Below are 23,716 nucleotides of genomic sequence, written 5' to 3' on the forward strand. Positions count from 1 at the left end.
AAAAGCAGGCTCGGCGTGTGAAGAACATAATTGGATACATATGCCTCATGAACTGGTCAGTTGATCAACCCTGCTAAATGTTGTATCCTTTTTATTAGTGCTTCTTGTCCATGGGATACTCAAGGAGCTGGCACGCCGCACCCGTTGTGGTGACTTTTTTCTGTATATAGTCGGTTTAAACGTTGGCATTGACTTAAATAATTGCAAGATGCAAGAAAAGGTTGGCAATACAAGAGACACTAGTTTCTAGCCTACACTACTACTGGCGTGTACTGCACAAAATTGGTTTAGAATGAAGAGGCAACTGACAAAAACACATGATATAAATTTGAGAGGAGATAGTAAATAAAACACCCCTTGAATTGTAGAAATAGCAGTGGTACAACTACCACAAACATGTAAAACACAGTGAAACAAAGTATAATCTAAACTCCAAACATTACAGCCTCCTTCTATTAAAGCATAGTAACCTGAAAGTGTTCCAGTTATGCATTAAAATATTGTAGTGTGGGCGTATTAATATTTTGTTCCACATCTCATGTATTGGAAGACCTGTTGCTAAATATGCAATAGCCTGCAAGCTTGACCGGAGGCCAATCGATGTTTTACCATCAGAATATTACTCAAAGGTTGAAAGCATGAAATATGTTATTTGACAATGATAAGAAAAGCATAAGAGTATATCAACCTAAATTATGACCTGATCTGCATATTTCGAACGTTTGGCTACTACATGACAGGGATGACAGAAACAATAATTCAGGCAAACAATATATACTCCAAATGAAGCATCTTTGTCGATGTCAACTTTTTCGTTTGTGCAAAAGAATTTGTCCTAGGGCCACATCAAGAGTACATGAGTCATGACCATGGCACTATGTCAGCATACAAAGAAGGAATAACATTATTGACATACGGGTTAGGAAGGATGTATGTAGTCCAAGATAATGTATTTACCTATGTAGTTAAGGGAGTTGCTGGATTTGGCACTGTCACGTTGAAGTGTTGTGAAGGAGACATGTATTTATACCATGAACGACAGCCATGAGGACAACTGAGGATCAAATAAATGATAAAATAAATAGGCTACTCGTGAAGCACATCTTCACCGGCGGCCTAACTACATGAAGCAAATGTGGAATTCAAATAAGGTAGAAACATAGCTAATGAGGACCACCAGAATACAATGCTCCAAATTATAACTCCCTTATCCTAACAATCTTTAGGCATATTTTAAGATTGCTTACACTGTAATAAAGGATCCAAACTTCAACTTCCACACATAAAACTAAATAACTTAATAAGAAATAATTCAACGCATCAGATAATTTAAATCAAGCATGCTACAACGATAGTAAATTAAAGGAAACTAACCTTCAGATTGTTTGTATATAGAAATTGTTGAGTGGCATCTGGATCTCAAAGCAAGCCAATGCATCTTTCCTTATTTAGAGAAAGACTCTTCTCCAAGGATGGAGCAGACCAAAGCACATCTGCATGAATTAAATTTCTACACTTCCACATAGGTCAAGAACATTTCTCCTTGCTTTTAACAATTCATCCATGGATCCAAGCTTCAAAGTAGTGGTCATCGGTAGAACTCGCCTTGTATTTGTATTTGTGACTTTTCTTAGCCTCTTTTTTTTTTGCCTTTTTGTGGATAATACAATTGGCCCATGAAAGTTCCCTCCATGAGCAGTGTAGCTACTATTGATAGTTCATTTCTTTGAGTATCACTAAGCTTCTCTTCGGCCAATGATTTTAAACTGAACTCCAATGAAACTCCAGAACTTGACATATTCCTATGAGGGAGGGTGGCGTGAATCATGCTGAGTGTTGACCCTGTTACAAACCTGGCACAGCAGACAAATTGGACAGAAGGGAAAGATTAATCACCATGCTCCGCCCTCTCTCTCTGCATCTAAGACATAGAAACCATAATTAGGAGAATAATACTTCAGTTTTTTTATTAATGTATCATAAACATAGTATCAGGAAAAGTAAAGAGGAAATGACTAATCTATAACTGATCATGGTACACATAATATCAGGAAAAGCAAGAGAAAATAACTAGACTGTAACTGATCATGGTGAACATATGCATGCTCCGCACAATCTTAGCATAATGACAAAATAGTTCATTTCAAGGCGAAAATCTTATAAGGTTTGCACTCTTTCGTCTCCCGGTCAAATTGCAATAGTATAATTTCGCCGCTTGGTCAAATTGTGATAGTGTAACATATCAAGTAAAACTGCTACTTGCGTTACACCAATGATTGTAGTTGAACATTGAAAATTTTGAAAGCTGCAGCCATGAAAATGGTCGAGGAAAAGAAATTCATAAAAAAAATCATATACTAATATTTCTTGTTGGTTCGTGTTGGACATATCGAATGTAATATATTGTAATTAAAGGGCAAAGAATAGGATACCACCAAAAGTAGTAGCATTAATGGTTAATATTCCAAGGAATATCCTTGCCACAATCAAATATAAGATTTTGTAACTAAAGGGGAAAGAATAGGATACCACCAAAAGTAGTACTCGCTCTGTCCCACGAAGGTTGTCTGAGATTTATCAAAGTGTAGATGTATCTAGACACTAAATAGTATCTATATACATCCAAATTTTGAAAAATCTCAGACAAACTTCATGGAACGGAGGGAATAGCATTGTTAATATTCCAAGAAAGAAATCCTCCTTCATGGGACGGAGGGAGTAGCGTTATTAATATGCAAGGAATAAATCCTCGCCACATTCAGTCCACTAATCGATATTTATAAGTATGGGTATTGTCTTGCTGCAAGATTGTTTAGAATAAAAGAGAAATCCAACTCACCAAATAATAATTATAAGCATGCACCCATTGCTTGGCTGTCGATGGACCAACCATGATGGCCTTGCTTTTAATCTGAATTACAGTGTAGACCTCGGAACCAAAATATATGATCATGGTACCAATCATTTACTATGAAGACACCTTGGGAAACCATAACTCTAGCCTTATCCCTCTGCATATTTGTAGCAACGCCTGCAAAAATACCGCACAATCTTAGCATATAACAAAATAATCCATTTCAACGCAAATATCTTCTAAGGTTTGAACTCTTTCGTCTCTCGGTAAAATTGTAATGCTGTAATTTTCTAAGGTTTGAACTCTTTCGTCTCTGGGTAAAATTGTAATAGTGCAATTTTGTCGCCCGGTCAAATTGTAATAGTGTAACATATCCAGTAAAACTGCTACGTGGGTGACACGGGTGACACGAATGATTGTAGTTAAACATCGAACAAATTGAAAAATGCAGCCATGAAAATGGTCAAGGAAAACGAAGTCATAAAAGGCATCATATACTAATATTTCTAGTTGGTTCATGTTGGACAAATCGAGTATAAGATATTTATTATAATTAAAGGGCAAAAATAGGATACCACCAAAAGAACTACTCCCTCCGTCTTATGAAACTTTTCTGAGATTTGTCGAAATTTGAATATGTATCTACATATACTAGATAGTGTCTAGATACATCTAAACATTGACAAATTTAAAACAACTTTTGTGAGACGGAGGGAGTACCAATAATTGTTAATATGCCAAGGAATAAATCCTCGCCACATACAGTCCACTAATCAGTATTTAGAAGTATGGGTATTGTCTTGCTGCAAGATTGTTTAGAATAAAAGAGAAACCCAACTCACTAAATACCCCTCCAGTTCTCTTCCTCCCGGCGAGTCTCGAGCCAGTGGCAGCCAAGGATCAACCCATCCATAAGACATGGAAAAGGTAAATTATTGCAGCTCGATCAACTTAGCTTAATTAGAGGATCGCTAGCCGAGAATCAAGCCATCCATAAGACATGGAAAATGTAAATTGTGGCCGCTTGATCAACTTAGCTTAATTAAAGGATGCAACGATCGATCGATGGTACATGCTCTTGGTCCTTGAACATCGTTGATGATGGGTTAATTAATAGTAGATGGCTGCGATGGGTAACACCCAGTAGATCGAAGCAACTGGCTGGAGGCGAGTTGTAGGGTGTCGAGGTATTGGTCGACAGGGGAGGCCATGAAGTGTCGGTGAGGTGGTCGGGCGGCGACGTCCAAAGCTCGATACTCTATGGCATTTGGACAGTCGCAGGGCGAGGTTTGAATTATGAGTTCATAAATCTATCTGGTGTGATATTCGCCTCCTCCCTCTTGTGGCGGCACCATTAGATCCGCACCCAGCAGCAGGTTGTAAGGTAGCCGGCGGCGACCTGACAACTATTCCGCCTCAATGGCAGGAGCCAAGAAGCAGCAGCTCGCCACCTCGCCGGCGGGAAGGAAGAAGCAGCAGCTCGCCGCCCCACCAGCGGAAAGCAGACAAGCGGCATCTCGACTGGCGACTGCAGCAAGCAGCCAATGGCAGGCAGCAACCAGCAAGCCAGCAGCACTTTGTATCCTCGGTGTACCCTCTCTCTTTCTCACTCCCTCTCTCTCTCTCTATCTCTCTCTCTCCCTCTCTCCCTCTCTCTCCCTCCCCTCCCCTCCCCCTCCCTTCCTCCCTCCCTCCCCCCTCTCTCTCTCCCTCCCTCCCTCCCGCCATCCCTCCCTCCCTCTCTTCCTCTCCCTCTCTCTCCCTCTCCCTCTCCATCTCTATCCCTCCCTCCCTTCCCCTCCCCGCTCCCTCCCTCCCTCTCTCGCTCTCTCCCTCCCTCTCTCCCTCTCTCTCTCCCTCCCTCCCTCCCTCCCTCACCCTCCCTCTCCTTCTCTCTCCCCCTCTCTCTCCCTCTCTCTCTCTCTCTCTCTCTCTCTCTCTCCCTCCCTCTCTCTCTCCCTCCCTCTCTCTCTTAATATCTAATGGCAGAGCAAGCAACAAATCCTAAGGTTCTACTGTGAAGTCATGTCACTATTTTAGAGAAATCAGGTTGTGTGGGGCAATACCAAATGCCGAGTATTAGTGTAAATTTATTTCTAATTTAGAAAGCTAAATAAAATGTATCCTCATATCCGCGTTTTTTCAAAATGCCTTATTTTCGTATCGGTGCCTCGTTTCAAAGCACCGACTGTTGGAAGAAACCAAACCGTGGATTGGTGGTGGTAGAGTATGGACAAAGAAAAGAGCATCATTGGACAGACAACATCTCTGTGTGTATCCATTTACTTTTGCTAAGCTTCCATGCCTCATAGCTTCCGTGTGTGTGATCTCCATGCCTTTTTGTCATGAAACATGGAGTATATCTTATTAAACTAAGAAAACAACCTCAAAAAACCCATAATTAAACTCTACTAAGGGTCTAAGATTAGCTTAAGTTAAGTATCCAACGTATTGCTTTTACTGTGACATTATTTTAATATATATATCATGTATGTACGTTGGTTAACCCATTAAAAAACATAGAGAGGCTTACAATATTTTTATGGATTTACTTAGTCACAATTATAATTATTTCCCTACTGTCTTTTTACATGAGTGCGGTGGAGAAGCTGTCCGCTCTAAGAGCAAGGGTTGAATAAGTGGTCACCCAGAAGCCAAGGCGAAGGGCTTCGGCGACATGTCATGGTGTTCCGCTTGGCTGCTACATGTGACATATACAAGTAGTTTGGATATCAGTAAGCTTTTGCTATGTTCCTTTCCAAGGGTCGTGGCAGACAATCCATACCCTGCCAATCAGCCACACCGACAATAAGAAGCACCACAATCTCCGGCCCCAGCCTTGGTGCAGACACCATGGAGTGCTCGACCAGGCGACGGCTATGGCCTATGGGCCACAAAGGCATCAGATAATAGTTGTATGCATGGGTAGTGGACGACACAAAGGCATTGGCTCTGGGCTCTATCGCAGATGGTGGTGCTCCGTTAAATGTTTGGATTAGTTGTTTTTTAATTTAGTGATGCACTAAAACTTCACATATTTGTCTTTCACGTTCTACATTTAGTTGCTAAAATATTTTTTCTTGATTGGCATTGTATGAGATGAATTTTTTTTCTCGAACACACGCCAAAGATTGTATCTTTGTATATTAGAAGAAAACGTCAAGAGGATGGGATCATACAAGAATGTAGCAAGGCTACCAAAAGAAAAGAAGCAAAGAAGATACAAAAAAGGAGAAGAAGAGGAGAGAAATTGAAACTGAAGTTATACAAGGCCGACTTTGGCGGCCAGCTCTCAGTCACTAGGCAGCATCAGGAGGCCTCGAGTGCAAGGGCAGCTGACGCAACGCCTTTGCACCAGCAAGCAGCCAAAGTTTAGCCTCCTCAAGGATCGAGAGCACAAGGTATGAAATGAATTTTTAACAATTTATTTATCCATAGATCGAATCACTATGAGCTGTCTATATATGACAGGCAATGAGCCCCAGGTTGATGCTCTACACCATTATTGCGTGAATTGGTGGAAATTACCATGTACAATGTCAATAATAAGACCAGGATTGCAAACTGCATGACAAAACAGCATGTCTCCAAGTGATCCATCAGTCAATGCTGGGCAGGATACAGGAATATTGTTCTAGTCAATTTAATTGAGTCAGCACTATGCGACTTGAGACTATGCACAAAAGCTCTTGAAAGTAAGAATTTCACCCCAACATTAAAGTGAACACACACAATAAGGGTAACGGCCTGGCAGGCAGTCACTGAATCATGTTTACATCTGCTAAACTATATCCCACTTCAGATAATATTAAAGAATGGTTCAAGCATGGCTACTATTCTGGGTAAAATCATACGACTAAATGCTGAAAGTAATTTTTAGAGTGAAATGATGCCAATAACAGACTAAAAGTCCACAAAATTCTCAAGTAGATTAATTCATTTCTTTCTAAGGAAGAAACACTAGTTTACTAAGTGCTTATCCAACAAAGTTCTTTACAAACTTCTTAAATATGATCGGCATTTGCACACTTCTGTGAATTTTTAATAATTGTAAGAAAGCAAAGGTTTAGCCATAAACAAGTTACCTTGTATGCCCAATAAAGGTAGGAGCTTTCATCATTTATTTCTTTGCCACGACAAGTAATCACTTTTGATGGTGTCCAGACTCCAGACATTTTGCAGGTAACAAGGAATTGATGAAGATAACAAAAATATAAAAAAATCGGTTGGCATTGAAGCTATTACAGAGAATTTACACATTAAAAAGTGCAACGTTCTCACTTAGATTTCAGCAATTTGTGCAGAAACTTATATAGCATGATACACACATTACACTTCGAAATATCCTGTAGCCCCGATATTCCATAACATGTACTCCCTCCGTACTGTTTTAATCGACGCAGAGTGGTGCTTACCCGAGCATATGCGTACGTGATGGCCGGCGTCAATTAAATAGGAACCGAGGTAGTACTCATTTCTAGAAATTTATGAAGCGATCCAAAGGGCGACGGTAACTAATACATCTGAAAGAAAGAAACTCATGGAGGCAATTTACTAAAATAGTGTTCAAGTCAGGTAGAATTTCAACTTTTTAGTATCTTTATTTTAACATGTGAAAAAATATTGTTACAGGTACTTTTAATCAAAATTAGTTCCATTCTTTTAACAAAAATCCTTCCTGGCTTGCTGCTTATTTTCTGTTTCAGAAAAATAACTGGGTTCCATTGAACGAGGTTCAAGAGATTGTAAGAGAAACATATCAAGATTATATCACTAGTTTCTATAAACCCAAGATATAATTGATCTACTTGTATTCATGCATCTTATGTAATTACATTTACAGCCAAATATGCATCAGCAGCTTCTGTGTGCACCATAATGGGCCCATGACACACGCAAGGAAACGTAGCACAATCCACATTATTTGCGGAATTCAGTTGACAGCGATACATGGAACTAAAATTCAAATAAGTTTTTAAGAGAAAATTCTAACAGGTTGTTACCAACCAGTAGGCATGATTACGTCAATAGATTGTTCTTGTAGCATCTTGTCGAAGAGTGGGATGATCCAGTATTCAAACTTGCAATAGTTATCATTGGGCACCAACCGACTTCCTATCCGATTAAGTCCTTTTGAACGCAGCAGTGCCCCAGGTAAAGAAAATTTGCCTCAGTTCGTTGGTGCGAGGCATTATATGAGGTCTTCCTCTATACCCCCAGCAGTCGCAACAATGACATCAACCTCAAGAACACATTCTTGTGGGAAAATAATGGGTAAGGAAATTAGTATCAATGGCTATGTACTTAGTGAAGTTAGTGAACTGGAAAATAATGTCTCTATAAGACTAGGCACACTTCTACTAGATAGATTCTTATAAAGATATACACGATACAAAGTTGGAGTACTTACCATGTGATGTTGAACTAAAAACCGGACTACATTGCGTATGCCAGAAGACACAAGGTTCGAAGTGAAACCCAGAAATATCTTGCACTTGACAGATTCTCTGTATATCGGGTCAAGTTCAGCCTCATCACAATCCTCAGTTGGCTTCTCATGAGAAAACCTCCAATCTAACTTCATTGCAGCCAAACACAAGGAAGGAAGAGTTAGTAAAGATGTAACAAGTGTAGCAAAATCAGCAGAAATTTCGGAAAAAAGAGTATGTTTCTGAAGCATGCCAGGTGATGACAGTTGACACAGATCCCTTCATGTAGATTTCTCCCAGCTTGTTTTGTGCACATACTTGTCACGACTGAAGCTGTGACACCTTAGGCATGAGTTGGCGTCAGGCACAAAGTGTGTGTGTGTGTGCCTGATGGGGGTGGGCCTTGGTGCCAGGCTGTGTGTGTGTGAGGAGTTGGGGTGGAGTTTATAACCACCGGAATGTACTCGAGTCGATCATGTTGTGACTTTGGAATAGAAAACCCAAATTCTCCCGTCTCTTGTTCGTCCTCCTCTATTCTTCTTCTGCTCCAAGTCCGGCATCCATCAGAGCCTCACGCCGGCAATCACACCGGCAAGGGGGCGTGACATTTGGTATCAGATTTGGGTTTCATTCCCACGGGGCTAGGGTTGGGATTCCCCAATTTCCTGACCTTGAGCTGTAGAATCCTGGCAAACAGCAGAGTTTGAGTGCTTGATCCCCTCGATCCGCGCTCGATTCTCGTCAGTCTGGTAGCTGGTTTGCTCGATTCGGAGAGGATTCACCACGGCGTCGTCGAAGCCGTCTCCGCAGACCCAATACGTGCTCGACGCGATGGGCGAGGCCGCAGCGACCACCGCCGCATCTCTCACCGAGATCCGGGCGGGGCTCGACCTTCTTCATGGCCGGGTGGCGTGCATCGACACCACGCAGCAACAACTCGTGGCCCAGATCGACCTCATCAGCTCTGCGGTCCAGGACGGCGCCAAGCTGCACGCGGATGGCGCGCGCCAGTTCGCGTTGGACGCGCGTCTCGCGGCAATCAACCAAGGGATGGAGCGTCTCAGGGCGCGATCTCCATCTCCAGAAGAAGACGACCCGGACCCGGACGAGCGTAGGGTCATGGGCACCGGTACTGTCCACTCGGCGCGCGTGACTTGGACGGGCGACACTCCAGGTGCGTCCACGGAAACAAACTCAGGCACAGCCAGCGGTGCCACGATGGGCTCACCGCGAGGTACCAATGATGGTGGTGGACTTCTGGGCGGCCGTGGCACAGGGGCCGGTGGTCTGGGAGGTGTTGGCGGCGGTGGAACTGGCGGTGGTACTGGTGGCATTGGCGGTGGTAGAACATGATCAGGCGTTGACAACACTAAGCACCAGCTCAAGATGTCCTTTCCTCGCTTCAACGGTGACCAGCCTCGCATTTGGAAGGACAAGTGCTTGGATTACTTCAGGCTCTTCAATGTTCATGCTTCGTTGTGGTTAGTGTCCTGCACCTTGCACATGGAAGGTAATGCAGCTTTGTGGTTGAAGGCATATCGTCTGAGGCATGAGGTGAATTCGTGGCCGGAACTCATGCGAGCAATCGAGGAGAAATTTGGTGCTGATGACTACCGCAAATACCTGAAGCAGTTGCTAGCGCTGAAACAGCGGGGTACAGTCGAGGAGTAAGTTGCAATTTGAAGAATTATCTTACCAGATTGGCATTTAGAATCCTCACTACGACGAGAAATTCTATGTATCTCATTTCATTCGAGGACTGAAAGCTGGGATTCGAAGTGTGGTTGAATCTCAAGTGCCGGCAACAGTGGAACGAGCTATACTGTTGGCCTTGGTGCAACAGGAAGTGCTTGAGGAGGCAAAGACATGGGCACAATGCCATGCTGCACCTGCTCGTGCAGAGTACCATGCTCCAAAAGTTGATACACACAAACCTACACTGAAACTGGGCAGTGGTGACTTCTGGAAGGACAGACAACTGCGGGATTACCGGCGCAGCAACAATCTCTGTTTCAAATGCGGTGAAAAATATTATCCAACCCATGTCTGTGCTAAGAAGGTTGCTGCAGAATTGAATGATATGTCGACTGAAGAAGCTGTGGAATTCTTATCTGACGAGGTTCTGAATTTGATGGAAGCACAGGACCTCGCAGAGGCAAAACAACTTAGTCTGTCCATCCACGCATTGGCAGGTACGGACAATGGTGATACAATCAGGCTCAGGGCACTGGTGGGAAATCAATTAATGCTCATTCTTGTAGATTCTGGTAGCGCTGGGAGTTTTTTGAATGAAACAATGTTGGCCAGATTACGTTGTACAACACTAAAGACTCATCCAGTGTCAGTTAAATTGGCAAACAATAAAACTCTACGGTGTGATCAAGTGGTGCCTGACTAAGCATGGTGGATTCAGGGAGAAACTTTTAACACCTCCATGCGAGTGCTTCCATTGGGAGCATATGATGCAATTCTTGGCACAGATTGGCTCAAGAAACATGGTCCTATAAAAGGAGATTGGGTAGCAAAAACTCTCAGAGTGACTAATGCTGGTAAGCGTGTTACCCTCCAAGGCATGCAACAATCAGATCCTACTAATATCAGAGAGCTCCCAATTGAGCAGTTCGCCAAGTGGTCAAAGGGCAACGAAATCTGGGCAAGTTCAAACTGACACCTCTCCTATAGAGGCCCCTACAACTGAAGCTGTCCAAGCCATATTAGAAGAATTCAGTGATGTGTTCGCAGATCCCACTTCGTTACCTCCTCAAAGAGTGTATGACCATGCAATCGCACTGAAAGCTGATGCAACTCCATTCAACGTGAGGCCTTACCGGTACTCACCTGAACACAAGATCAAGATTGAGAAGCAGATAAAGAAGATGCTCCAGGCGGGCATCATTTGCTCCAGTATGTCACCATTTGCATCTCCGGTCTTACTAGTCCAAAAGAAAGATGGCACGTGGCGCTTTTGCATAGATTACCGCCGCCTCAACGAACTAACGATCAAGAATGTTTTTCCAGTGACAATTATCGATGAACTTCTTGACGAGTTGGCAGGTGCGAAGATGTTCTCCAAGTTAGACTTGCGCGCCGGCTATCACCAAATCAGAATGCGGCCAGAAGATGAGATGAAAACAGCTTTTAAAACTCATCAAGGTCACTATCAGTTCAAGGTGATGTCGTTTGGGCTCTGCAACGCGCCAGCGACATTTCAATGTGTTATGAATGTGGTGCTCGAGCCATGCCTTCGCAAATCAGTACTGGTGTTTATGGACGATATACTTGTCTACAGCAAGTCGGAAGAAGAACACCTGATGCATCTGACTGAAGTACTTCACTTGCTACGGCAGCAACAATTGTTTGTCAAACGAAGTAAGTGTTCTTTCGCTTGTGACAGCCTTGAGTACCTCGGGCATATTATCTCAGCGGTGGGAGTGGCCGCTGACCCACGTAAGACATAGGCGATGAATGATTGGCCTATTCCAACCACTGTCACAGACTTCGTAGATTTTTGGGGTTAATTGGCTATTACAGAAAGTTTGTACGCAATTATGGAATCATTGCGAAGCCTCTGACCAGTCTGTTAAAGAAGAAGAGCTTTGTTTGGTCTGAACAAGCAACTGATTCATTCAATGCTCTGAAAGCCGCTATGGTATCTACACCGGTCTTGCGGCTACCAGATTTTGAAAAACAATTTGTTATCTAGACAGACGCTTGCGACTCCGGCATTGGAGCGGTGTTAATGCAAGAGCAGCATCCGATTGCATTTATGAGCAAGGCGCTGGGACAAGCACACATAGCCCTCTCAATCTATGAGAAAGAATTTCTAGCTTTGTTGATGGCTGTAGACCGTTGGACGCCCTATCTTCAGAGAGGAGAGTTCATTATAAAAACAGACCATCACAACCTATGTTATCTTGATGATCAGACATTGCAATCACCTTTACAGCGTAAAGCAATGGCCAAGCTTATGGGATTGCAATTCAAGATCTCTTATCGAAAGGGAGCAGATAATCAGGCTGCAGATGCTCTGTCTAGAGTCCAGCATATCATGGCCATTCAGGTCTGCTCTGAGAAACAACCACTCTGGCTGCAGGAAGTTGTCGATTCATACACTACTGACGCAGAAGCTCAGAAGCGCCTCACGGCCCTTGCTATATCCAGCCCTGACGAGCATGGATATGAGCTATAACAAGGCATCATCAAGTTCCGAGGCAAAGTGTGGTAGGGGCAAATTCAGCACTGCAAACAAAAATCATTGCATTTTTACAAACTAGTGCCGTGGGGGGCACTCAGGGACACAGGCTACATATCAACGAATTAAAAGGTCGTTTTCCTAGTCAGGACTCAAGATGCAAGTGACATCATTTGTGCAACAATGCAATATCTGTCAGCATGCGAAGCATCTTAACCTCCAGTTGGATTATTGGAGCCTCTGCCTATACCAATTGGTGCATGGAGAGACATCTCCATGGATTTCGTGGAAGGCCTCCCAACATCAGAAGGTTTTAATGTGATCATGGTGATTGTGGATCGGTACACAAAATATGCACATTTTGTGCCGCTCAAGCACCCATGGGCGGATCTAGCTTGTTGGCAAGGGGGGCAGCCCCCCCTCAATTAATGCAAGAGCAGCATCCGATTGCATTTATGAGCAAGGCGCTGGGACAAGCACACATAGCCCTCTCAATCTATGAGAACGAATTTCTAGCTTTGTTGATGGCTGTAGACCGTTGGACGCCCTATCTTCAGAGAGGAGAGTTCATTATAAAAACAGACCATCACAACCTATGTTATCTTGATGATCAGACATTGCAATCACCTTTACAGCGTAAAGCAATGGCCAAGCTTATGAGATTGCAATTCAAGATCTCTTATCGAAAGGGAGCAGATAATCAGGCTGCAGATGCTCTGTCTAGAGTCCAGCATATCATGGCCATTCAGGTCTGCTCTGAGAAACAACCACTCTGGCTGCAGGAAGTTGTCGATTCATACACTACTGACGCAGAAGCTCTGAAGCGCCTCACGGCCCTTTCTATATCCAGCCCTGACGAGCATGGATATGAGCTATACCAAGGCATCATCAAGTTCCGAGGCAGAGTGTGGTAGGGGCAAATTCAGCACTGCAAACGAAAATCATTGCATCTTTACAAACTAGTGCCGTGGGGGGGGGGGGGGGGGGGCCCTCAGGGACACAGGCTACATATCAACGAATTAAAAGGTCGTTTTCCTAGTCAGGACTCAAGATGCAAGTGACATCATTTGTGCAACAATGCAATGTCTGTCAGCATGCGAAGCATATTAACCTCCAGTTGGATTATTGGAGCCTCTGCCTATACCAATTGGTGCATGGAGAGACATCTCCATGGATTTAGTGGAAGGCCTCCCAACATCAGAAGGTTTTAATGTGATCATGGTGATTGTGGATCGGTACACAAAACATGCACATTTTGTGCCGCTCAAGCACCCATGGGCGGATCTAGCTTGTTGGCAAGGGGGGCAGCTGCCCCCCCCCCCTCAATTGCTAATTCTCCTTGTAATAGTACTCCTAAAGAGTGATTTGCCCCCACTTAAAAAGAAAGTTTTCACTTATAAGCATATTTTTGCCCCCTCTCAATTTTGATCATGGGTCAGCCACTGCAAGCACCCATATACAGCTCCTACTGCGGCTTGGCAGTTTGTGGACTCAGTGGTCAAGTTACATGGAATGCCTCGCACAATTGTCTCGGATCGTGATAAAATATTCACAAGCACATTTTGGAAGCTACTGTTTCATAAACTGGGAACTAAGTTGAACTACACAACAGCCTATCACCCTCAATCTAACGGCCAGACTGAGAGGGTCAATCAATGCTTGGAGATGTTTTTGAGGTGCATGACTCAGGACCCACCAAAACAATGGTGTCGCTGCCTTCCTCTCGCGGAATTTTGGTACAACTCCACCTTCCATTCATCACTCGGGTGTTCGCCTTTCAAAGCCCTCTATGGTCACGATCCCAATTTTGGTGCAATGCCTGACCTTGACCATGAGCAGTCTCCTGTGTCTGATGTGCTAGCAGAACGTGCAGTGCAGACCGCCTTGCTCACCAAGAACCTCGAGCATGCGCAAACTCGTATGAAACATTATGCAGATAAGCATCGAGTGGAGAAAGAATTCCAGGTGGGAGAGAAGGTGTTGCTGAAGCTACAACCATACGCTCAAGCCTCGATGGTAAATCGCCCATACCCTAAACTAGCTTACAAGTATTTTGGCCCTTATGAAATTCCGGAGCGGGTGGGGAAAGCAGCATATCGACTGGAGTTGCCGGCCAATAGTCAGGTCCACAATGTTTTTCATATTTCACAGTTGAAGGATTTCCGCCCAGATTATAGTCCGGTGTTTCTGGAGTTGCCAAAGTGCCCAGCTCTAGATGCTCTTGATACAGAACAAGAGACAGTGCTCGAACGCAGATTAGTCAAGAAAGGTAATTCTGCTGTTCCTCAGGTGCTCATAAAGTGGACTGGTTTGCCAGCTGACAGGGCGACTTGGGAGGATTGGGAAGTTCTGAAGACAGGCTTTCCATCTGTTCTTGCTTGGGGACAAGCAAGTGCTTCTCCGGGGAAGCTGTGACACCTTAAACATGAGTTGGCGTCAGGCACAATGTGTGTGTGTGTGTGTGCCTGATGGGGGTGGGCCTTGGTGCCAGGCTGTGTGTGTGTGAGGAGTTGGGGTGGAGTTTATAACCACCGGAATGTACTCGAGTCGATCATGTTGTGACTTTGCAATAGAAAACCCAAACCCGTCTCTTGTTCGTCCTCCTCTATTCTTCTTCTGCTCCAAGTCCGGCATCCATCAGAGCCTCACGCCGGCAATCACACCGGCAAGGGGCGTGACAATACTTTGACTCGAAGCTCAACATTTTGGGGGAAAACAGAGCACTCATCAGCTTCATCTCGCAACTAATCCAACTACCCACGCGCAGAAGAAATATACCGGATGAAATTATCTGCTTCACCTCGGCTTGCAAGCTAAATGTCCACTTACAAACTACGACTAATCCCACACTCAAACGGATATATATCGCAACTGAGGTTCGCGGGTGGCGCGCGTACCATCTGATTGACGACGTCGGTGGCCCCGTGGAGGCGAGCGACCCGAGCAGCCCGTCAAGGCCGAGGCCGGCGCCGGCGATCATCGTGAACCGCGACTCGTCCAGGGACTCAGACGGCTTCAGCACGATGGCGCGCACGCCCTCCAGCGAGTCCGCGCTTCTCCCTCCGCCGCTGCTTCCCTCGCCGGCCATCACCGGCGAATCCCCGGAGCCCGAGCCGCCGCCGCCGCGCAGTGAAACAAGCTTGGCTTTCCCGAATCAGGTTCCGCGCGGCGGCGGCCCCCCCCCCCCCCCCCCCCCCCCGGTCGGTTCTCTTTCTCCTTTATTACTTTGCTGAGGTGGATATTCTCTTGGGCTTTTTCGGGTCCCTCCGTTCAGAATTTTGAGGCTGGCATATGTCCCCAAGTTGTAAATTTAGGCAACATAATAGAAAGAATATATTTTAAAATATAATGTATATCATTATAAAGTTTAGATGTTCTACTTTCTAATGATATGATTTTTGTTTTATAAAATTCATGTTATGTTGGTCAAATTGATGATCTATATATGCATGTGGGCCTTATAATCCCGAACAAAGGTAGTACGAGTAACAAACTTTTTTTTAGCGGGAAACTGCTGCTTGACGAGATTTTAGCAAGTGGAGCTGGGGGGGGGGGGGGGGGGCTGGATCTAGGCACCTCGGTTGCAGACCCGCGAGAAAGAGACAACTTCGAGGGGCAACATGAGGAGGAGGAGGAGGATAACAGCGGAGTGGAGCTGGGGGTGCCGTCGGCCGGCGGGGTGAAGATGGTGGCGGTAGCGCTAGGGTTCCTCGGGACCTGTGCGCGTGTCGGGGGAGGAAGGAGACGAGGTTGTGTCATTGCACATCGTGGTGCGACATGGAGAGCCCAGCACGTTCTCTGGCTCTTGGCCTATTTCTCCCCACCGTCTCTGATGCCCAGATATTTTCTCCTCCGCCTCAAATACACCGATGCCGGAGCAGTTCCACCCACGCAGATAGAAAACATACAGAAATAGGAAAACGTAGTATTGCCATGTCGTCATGTTCATTCTAATTTTAAAGGATTTCATATGCATCAAAATTTGTGTAATGTCATTGCAGGAAAATCAAAGGACTCTGAGAAAGAGATTTAAGTAGATGTTAGTTTTTCTTAAATTTAGTGCAAATGACTCTTTAGGAAAAAAATTCCATGGGATTTAATCACAAAAATCAAAACAACCAACGTAGAAAAAACATGCCCTACGGATTTGAATCCTCCAATTGTTCTATGCAAATCCTTTGAGTCAAAGGGACCCTTATTATGTATGCTGACACTCTGTCGTATAGTTAAGAATTTTTGAGAAATGATCCATCCAAACATCTTCATATTGCCGACTCAATGGTGTGCGATAACTTTTCCATACAAGAAAAAACCATTTGTAACAAGCACAAATGCACGGTGCTTTGAGGCTTGCGCGGACATGAGGATCCGACTCGGTGTCCGCAGATCACAAGTTTTCCTATTATTAAAAGAGAAACTGAAAATTTAATTCAATGTTATGTTTGATCCTCGCCATATATGTTTATATAATAAAGTCAAAATTTCTCAAGGCAGCTGGAAAAATAGAGGAATGGATGAAAAACGTATAGGACTGCATGAAGATCAGCGATCCATGTGCCAGAACCTTAGTTTCTCTTTTTTTATTTTTTTCTCCCTTTTTCTGTTGGGTTTCATATCTAACCTACCATAACTTACTTGGGAAAAACATCTTTAATGTTATTGTTGTTGTTTTTGATGAAAAATGTATAATGGCACAACTGCAACATGACACTCCATAGTCCATACATAGTCTCACTTGAGCATACAAATGGAACCTCTGGGTACAATGAAAGTTGAAATCACTAAGAACCAGATGAGCGCTTTGAAAGCATAGATGCATAAATAACAATTCAATCAAGGTCCTTATTTCGCCGTCAGGAATTCAAATGATTCAATTTGCTCCATGAAACCTACGTGCAAATGTTGCGGCAACGAGTAAGGGGAAAGCGATTGTCGCATCACAGTGGACCTACATTTCAAAAATCTGAAACGTTAGCTTGTTGTAATAATAATCCAATAGGATATGTTGACATCATTACACAATAATATTCCTTTTTTTCGGAACCTCGTCAGAGAGCGAGGAGCTCCCGCATTGCATTATAAGAAGAGGGGAAATGATCTAGTCAATAAGGAAAACCGGACCCGAAAACCATACACAACAATATTGTACAATGCAGAACGTGTACGTAGAAAATCCATAAATGAAGATGGCTTAGAAATCAGACGCCAGGTCAAGACATGGATGCATATTTTTTTTACAAACCAGTTGCAACAAAAATTGGCATGTGTATCAGGATCTATAAACACATGGAACTTTTTAGTAACTAGAGTCTAACAGTATGCAAACCACAAAACTGAAAAGGCATCTGAAAGACTGAAACCAGTGATGGTGTGTATACATATACCTTTACAGGTTTGGCTGAACCATTGATCTTTCCCCATGAAACAGCTTCATCCGGATGTGCTCCCGAGTCACTGCCATCAAACTCTTGAGCTGTGTTGATGTAGACTGCATAATCTGCACCATTGCGGAGCATATTTGCATTGCATATATGATGCTTTGGAAGGCCCCCGCCAAGAATTATAGCCCCTGTCTTCCTTGGGGTTGCATTAATTGCTTCGCCATTCATCAGCTTTACATCTGCAGGAAACTTTCAAGCATTTCAAAATGGAAACAAAGCAAGAGAGCAAGTACAGTGGAACGTACCTTGCACAATGTCAATAATGAGACCAGGATTGCGAACTGCATGGCAAAACAACATATCTCCGATTGATCCGTCGGTCAATGCTGGGCAGTATACAGGAATATTGTTCTGGTCAATTTTAACAAGTCAGCGCAGTATAATTTTAATCTTGCACAGCCTAAAATCTAAACAAAAACATGTGTATTCATTCATTTTCCTCACCAAACCCTATTTTATGTCATTTCTTAACCAAACTGTTTATATTGACACGGATGTAGACCTTTTGATACTTTGCAAAGAACATATATGTTTAGTCAAAACCCAGAAGCATGTCACCTTGTGTGCCCAGTATAGGTAGGAGCTTTCGTCATTTATTTCTTTGCCGAGGCGAGCAATCACCTTTGATGGTGTCCAAACATTCTGCAGATAATAAGATATTCATGAAGATTACAAAACATAAAGGCGGTCGACAATGAAGCTATAGACTGGAGAATTGTCTGCATTGACTATTGAAATTCCTCCAACAAATAGTATTTTTTCATAATACTTAAAAACATTTCAGTTAATTGCTTCTGTTAATGGAGATTTTGCTTCCGAAAATAGTCTTTCCCATAATATTGATAAATATTCCAGTTAATTGTTTCCAAATATTTCTGTTAATGAAACATGTTTCAGTTAAAAAAATTCTAATTTATGCATCAGATGCTTCCATGTGCACCATAAGAAAACACATAAGGTAGGGTAGCCGCGATCCCAAATAATGGGAGATATGCTCGTCGATTTCTATTAACGAAACCGTCACAGTTTATACAGGAACATCAAGGAGAAACAAAAGAAAAGGAAAACGTCAGGTCACAATGTCACATGCTATCTATATGAAACAATATAAAGATATTAATTACATTAAAAAAAACCTCATTATTCAATAGGAATTAATACCTTCATAGATTGTTCTTGTTGCATCTGATCAAGGATTGGCATGATCCATTTTTCAAACTTGCAATAATTATCGTTGGGCATCAACAGATTTCCTATCCGGTTCAGTCCTTTTGAGCGCAGCATTATTCCAGGTAGAGAAAAATCACCTCGGTATGTTGGTGCAAGGCATTTTATGAGATCTTCCTCTATGCCCCCGGCAGTCGTAACTATAACATCCACCTGAAGAACACGATTTTTTTTTTCAAATTAACTACATAAGGATTTGGGTATTAGTTATCAATGGCTATATATGTTGGTTGACACTTGGATGCTTGTACTTTATGTTATGTTGTTCTTATAAGTATATGATAGTAACCGGAGCAAATGTCTCTAGCTAGGCGATTTGTCGTACTTGTTTTTTCGATAAAGAGAATATATTAATAGATTTGTCGTACTTGTACTAACAGATTTTTAATTAGCAGGATATATATGTGAACTTCGTATGTTTTCAGGTTTGCACACATAAGTGGTGCAAACTTGGAGTATTTACCATGTGATGCTGAACTAGAAACCGGATGACATCCCGTATGCCAGAAGACACGAGGTTTGAAGTGAAACCAAGAAATATCTTGCACTTGACAGATTCTGTGTGTTTGGGGTCCAGCTCAGCTTCATCACAGTCCTCACTTGGCTTCTCGTGAGACAACCTCCAATCCAACTTCAGTGCACAAAGCGCCAGTAAAATGTAAGGAGAGTTAGTAAAGGAAGAATAGATACCGGCTACTACCGATCTGATCACATGCTCAAAAGGCAAACTGTGGGAAAATGCGGGTGGTGTGTACCATCTGGTTGACGACGTCGATGGCGTCGCCGAGATGGGACGCCTGGAACCCAGTGGTGGCGAGCGAGCCGAGCAGCCCGGCAAGGCCGAGGCCGGCGTCGTTGAAGTCGGCACCGGCGATCTTCGTGCACAGCGAGTCGTCGAGGGAATCGGACGGCTTAAACAGGATGGAGCGCACGCCCTCCAGTGCGTCCGTGTTGCGCTCTCCACCGTCACCGCCTCCATCGCCGGCCATCTTCTCCGAGCCCGAGCAGCTGCTTCGCGCGCGAGAAACAAGCTAGCCGCTTCACCCTTTCCACCGAGAAAATACAGTAGTAGCTATTAGCTAACCAGGTTCTGCGCGCGCGGCTGTGTGCTTCCGGCCGATCGTCTCCTTCCTTTTAACCTTGCGAGACGCTGCGCTCGGATGCCAGGAATGCTTACACGTGCTCCATATCCAGAAACACAAAAACGCTAGTGCCGGAAGCTAGGCACGTCGCGGTCACGCGTGTTTCGTGTGAGGACGTGGGTGGGCAGCGGGTCGTTGTTGCATGCATGTTACTGCACGTTGCAATGTCGGTCTCATACAAATATAGAGATGTAACTATGTAAGCGCGATCCCGCGAGAATCTCTCTTATTGTTCATTTTATCACTTTTTAATCTTTAATTTGAAATTTTGTCTCAAATTTGTGATAGAAATGACAAGATACACTATAATTGGGACTTTGCCGGGACCCACTTGACACCTTATGCATAAAATGAGAGATCTGCAAAAGTTGAGTACAACCTAAACAAATATAGTGCGTCTACTAAAACCCAAAGTAGTGAGATTTCGATATTCGTTAAGCGATCGACCGTTGTGGTCTAGCTATCAATGATACTGTTCTCTTCCACTAAAAATCTGCCTCAATGATCACATGGTGTGAAACATGAGGTTTGATTCTTGATAGCAGGCCAGGTACCGCTAGGAATTAATCGGCTTCGTTTGGATTGCTTCCGATCGGACCAGGCTGTACCCACATGCAAGATGGATCCACTATTTTTCAGTGTGCATTCCTTGATCTGAAGTTCTGAACCACCCCATCGGAAGAATTCCTTATCGATGGAAGCACTATTTTTTTCCTGTGTGTATTCCTTAGCGACGGCAACACTTTTTGACAAAGGAAGCATTCCTCTTGATTCAGTTTAACAGAAGCATCATTTTTGTGGTGCTATAGAACATATTCTTGACATCATGGAACATTCTTTTTGTGACAAACACAAATATTTTGTGCTATGAAAAATCTTTTTGATGCAATAGAAACATATTTATTTCCTTGCAACAGAACATGCGTGCATGTGAAAAAATGAGGCCTTGTAAAAGAAAAGTGTACTTGGGAATCATGTTGAAACAAAATCCATGACCCAAATCATACCAAATAGTATGTCAAAGCATAAAACTTCAAAACCTAAAATTCACAACAGTCTATCTCAAAATTACCTAATACATGTGAAAAATATAAAGGATTACACTATACGAACCTCGTCTAGCATCTTGTGTCGTTGAAGAAGGAAGACCAAGATAGTGACAAGTGCAACAGTGAGGAGAGAAGGGTGTCCTGGTCAACGACTGTAACAAACTGAACACTGATAGTCAGGTTGGCGCCTCCAACGAATTCTCGTTGCGGAGGGGCATGCATAGGATTTGCAGGGAAAGGGTGAGCTAGCGCGCTTTGGGAAGAACAGGCTGCGACGTGAGTGTGCAGGCCGACGCATCAGTGATGTGCGGGCCGGCACGTTGTTGACAACATTTGGCGGCAGCTGGAGAGGAGGGTTGTTTTTCTTTAACATGAATTTGTGATTTCTTTGACACGATGGAGAGAGGAGACTCGTGTTGAGGGAGGGGGGCTTTTTTGTAACACATCATATTTTATTCATCTGAAGTGCATTTTACAGATAGCAGCGTGAATGAAACATGCTGGTTACAGATTGGATGTCCCTGGATGGACATGGACTTCTAAACCTAGACAACGTGTCATTAAAGATCTGTTTTGAAATCTGAGAGTTAGACGAGCTAGGCGTGGATGGGCCTACATGTATTCATGGGTATGCAAGTGAATACCCCAAAAAAGAATTCAATTTTTTTAAATCATATGATACAACTATCATTTTTCGTTTACATTGTATATAATCTAATCCAAGTGTTCACACAAACTAGTTGTTGGTTTGTTGGCAAGAGTAAGTGAGCCTGCACAAGCACGTCCTAGGTTTAAGCCCTGGTTTTGTCCCTATTTTTTTGAATTTTCTTTGTATCTTTTTATTTTGAATACACATTGTCAAAGTCCTCGGCCCGCCCATGGAGCTAGGTGGTCGGCTTTAACATTGTTGCATCTCCTAATGTGTGTTATCCTTCCTGTATGGAAAGAGGGAGGGGCGTGTATTTCTGCAAGCAGGTGTTTGTTCTCCAAATGTCCTGGAGCTACACACACCAATGGGGTCTTTACCGCTGAAGCCAATACCAAGCATTCGTTGTAGAAGTGGGGATCTTGAACTTGAATAAGATGCGATAACTTTACACCAAGGAGAAGCCCATATGTTTCATCTTGAAGAGGCGAGGAAGCTGAAGGTGAGTGTGGAGACATGAAGTTTCTTTAAATGTTGATTATCTTGGTGATGACTTTGCCCAATCCAGCTTGGCTCATTTCTGATTCAGTAGTTTTCTCCCATGCCGCATCACAGAAGATTGTGTTCCCTGCAAAAAATGTTGTCATCTTGGCGTTGTGAAGAAGATTGCGGTTCTTGTCGTTGGTCTTGTATTGATTCATGTCCTTGTCTCTTGATGGTTTCCTTGACCTCCATTCTGGTTCCTAAAACAATTGCATTTGCTGCTGCAAACACTTGAGAAGGTTTGCACACTTTCCTGCAAACACAAAGTGACGTTCCAAACTTTCCAAAGACACCATGGGAAAGTGTAAAGAGTGTTTGAGGTAATTTGCGGATGTTGCAAGGTGATCAAATCTTGAACCAAATTTGGAATAGACCGATGATGATGTGCAATACATTAATTTTGATAAACCAAGGATAGTTGAACCAAGCCACCTTGGAAAAGGGGCACAAAAACAACATATGCATTTCATTTTTCAAGATTGCCACACCTAGAACAACAATCATTAATGTGCTTACAATACTTACCTTTCCTCTTACCCATTGGAAGAGATTTTCGAAGTAATCTCCATGCAAAAGTTTGAACTCTTGGTTCCATCTATTTTTCGCTCCATACCTACTTGAGTAAAGAAGTTACCTGCATTCGCATAATTTTGGCTCTTTGTCTTGGGGGAAGTTGAAGATTGTTAAATAAGTACTTGTAAGTACTCTTGGGTGAGAACTGACCTGCATGGGTTAGTTTCCAAATCAAAGTATATTGTCCATTTATATTATAATGTGTGTTTCGCGGATTTTATTTGCAGTTGTGGGGTTGAACAAAAAGTTTGTTAAGTTTATTTTCCAAAAAAAAATCCATCCAGGAATCCAAAGATCCTTAACTTGAGATGGGTAAGTGAAAGGTTGTTGTTGTAATATAATACTACCATAGATAGTTTCCCAACCATCAAACCAAAGAGAGCTCCAAATAAAACTAGTCCCATCAACAATTTGACACATAGTCATTGAAGAAGATTTACCTTAAGTATATCGGACCAGAAAGATTATTTTAGTTTGTTTGGCTTGGCTTTCCAAATGGAAGTGTCTTGAGTATTTGAGCTATTTGGCTAGGTGATTCCTTCGCCAACCTCCATGATGTTGAAAGGATGAGACCTTCATTGATTGCCTACAAATTCCTAATACCAAGAGACCACCTATAT

General features: G+C 43.2%; 1 protein-coding gene and 1 pseudogene across 2 annotated transcripts; both read right to left on the reverse strand.

Moving 5' to 3' along the window:
- Positions 1–6,211: 6,211 nt before the first annotated feature.
- LOC127292949 (deoxyhypusine synthase-like) lies at positions 6,212–15,651 on the reverse strand (annotated as a pseudogene).
- Positions 15,652–17,177: 1,526 nt separating this feature from the next.
- On the reverse strand, positions 17,178–20,279 carry LOC127292951 (deoxyhypusine synthase-like). Of its 2 annotated transcripts, XM_051322501.2 has the most exons (7): positions 19,899–20,277; positions 19,607–19,774; positions 19,078–19,296; positions 18,475–18,558; positions 18,162–18,267; positions 17,860–18,095; positions 17,178–17,423 (listed from the first exon to the last, which is right to left on the reverse strand). In XM_051322501.2, the coding sequence occupies exons 1-7, from the start codon at positions 20,130–20,132 to the stop codon at positions 17,346–17,348; spliced, it is 1,125 nt and encodes a 374-aa protein (XP_051178461.1). In that variant the 5' UTR covers positions 20,133–20,277; the 3' UTR covers positions 17,178–17,345. The 2 variants fall into 2 exon arrangements, with proteins under 2 accessions (XP_051178461.1, XP_051178462.1); XM_051322502.2 differs by lacking the exon at positions 19,078–19,296 and having other exon boundaries at positions 19,899–20,279.
- Positions 20,280–23,716: the final 3,437 nt, after the last annotated feature.

This window comes from Lolium perenne, chromosome 4, assembly GCF_019359855.2.
Source record: "Lolium perenne isolate Kyuss_39 chromosome 4, Kyuss_2.0, whole genome shotgun sequence".
NCBI lineage: Eukaryota > Viridiplantae > Streptophyta > Magnoliopsida > Poales > Poaceae > Lolium > Lolium perenne.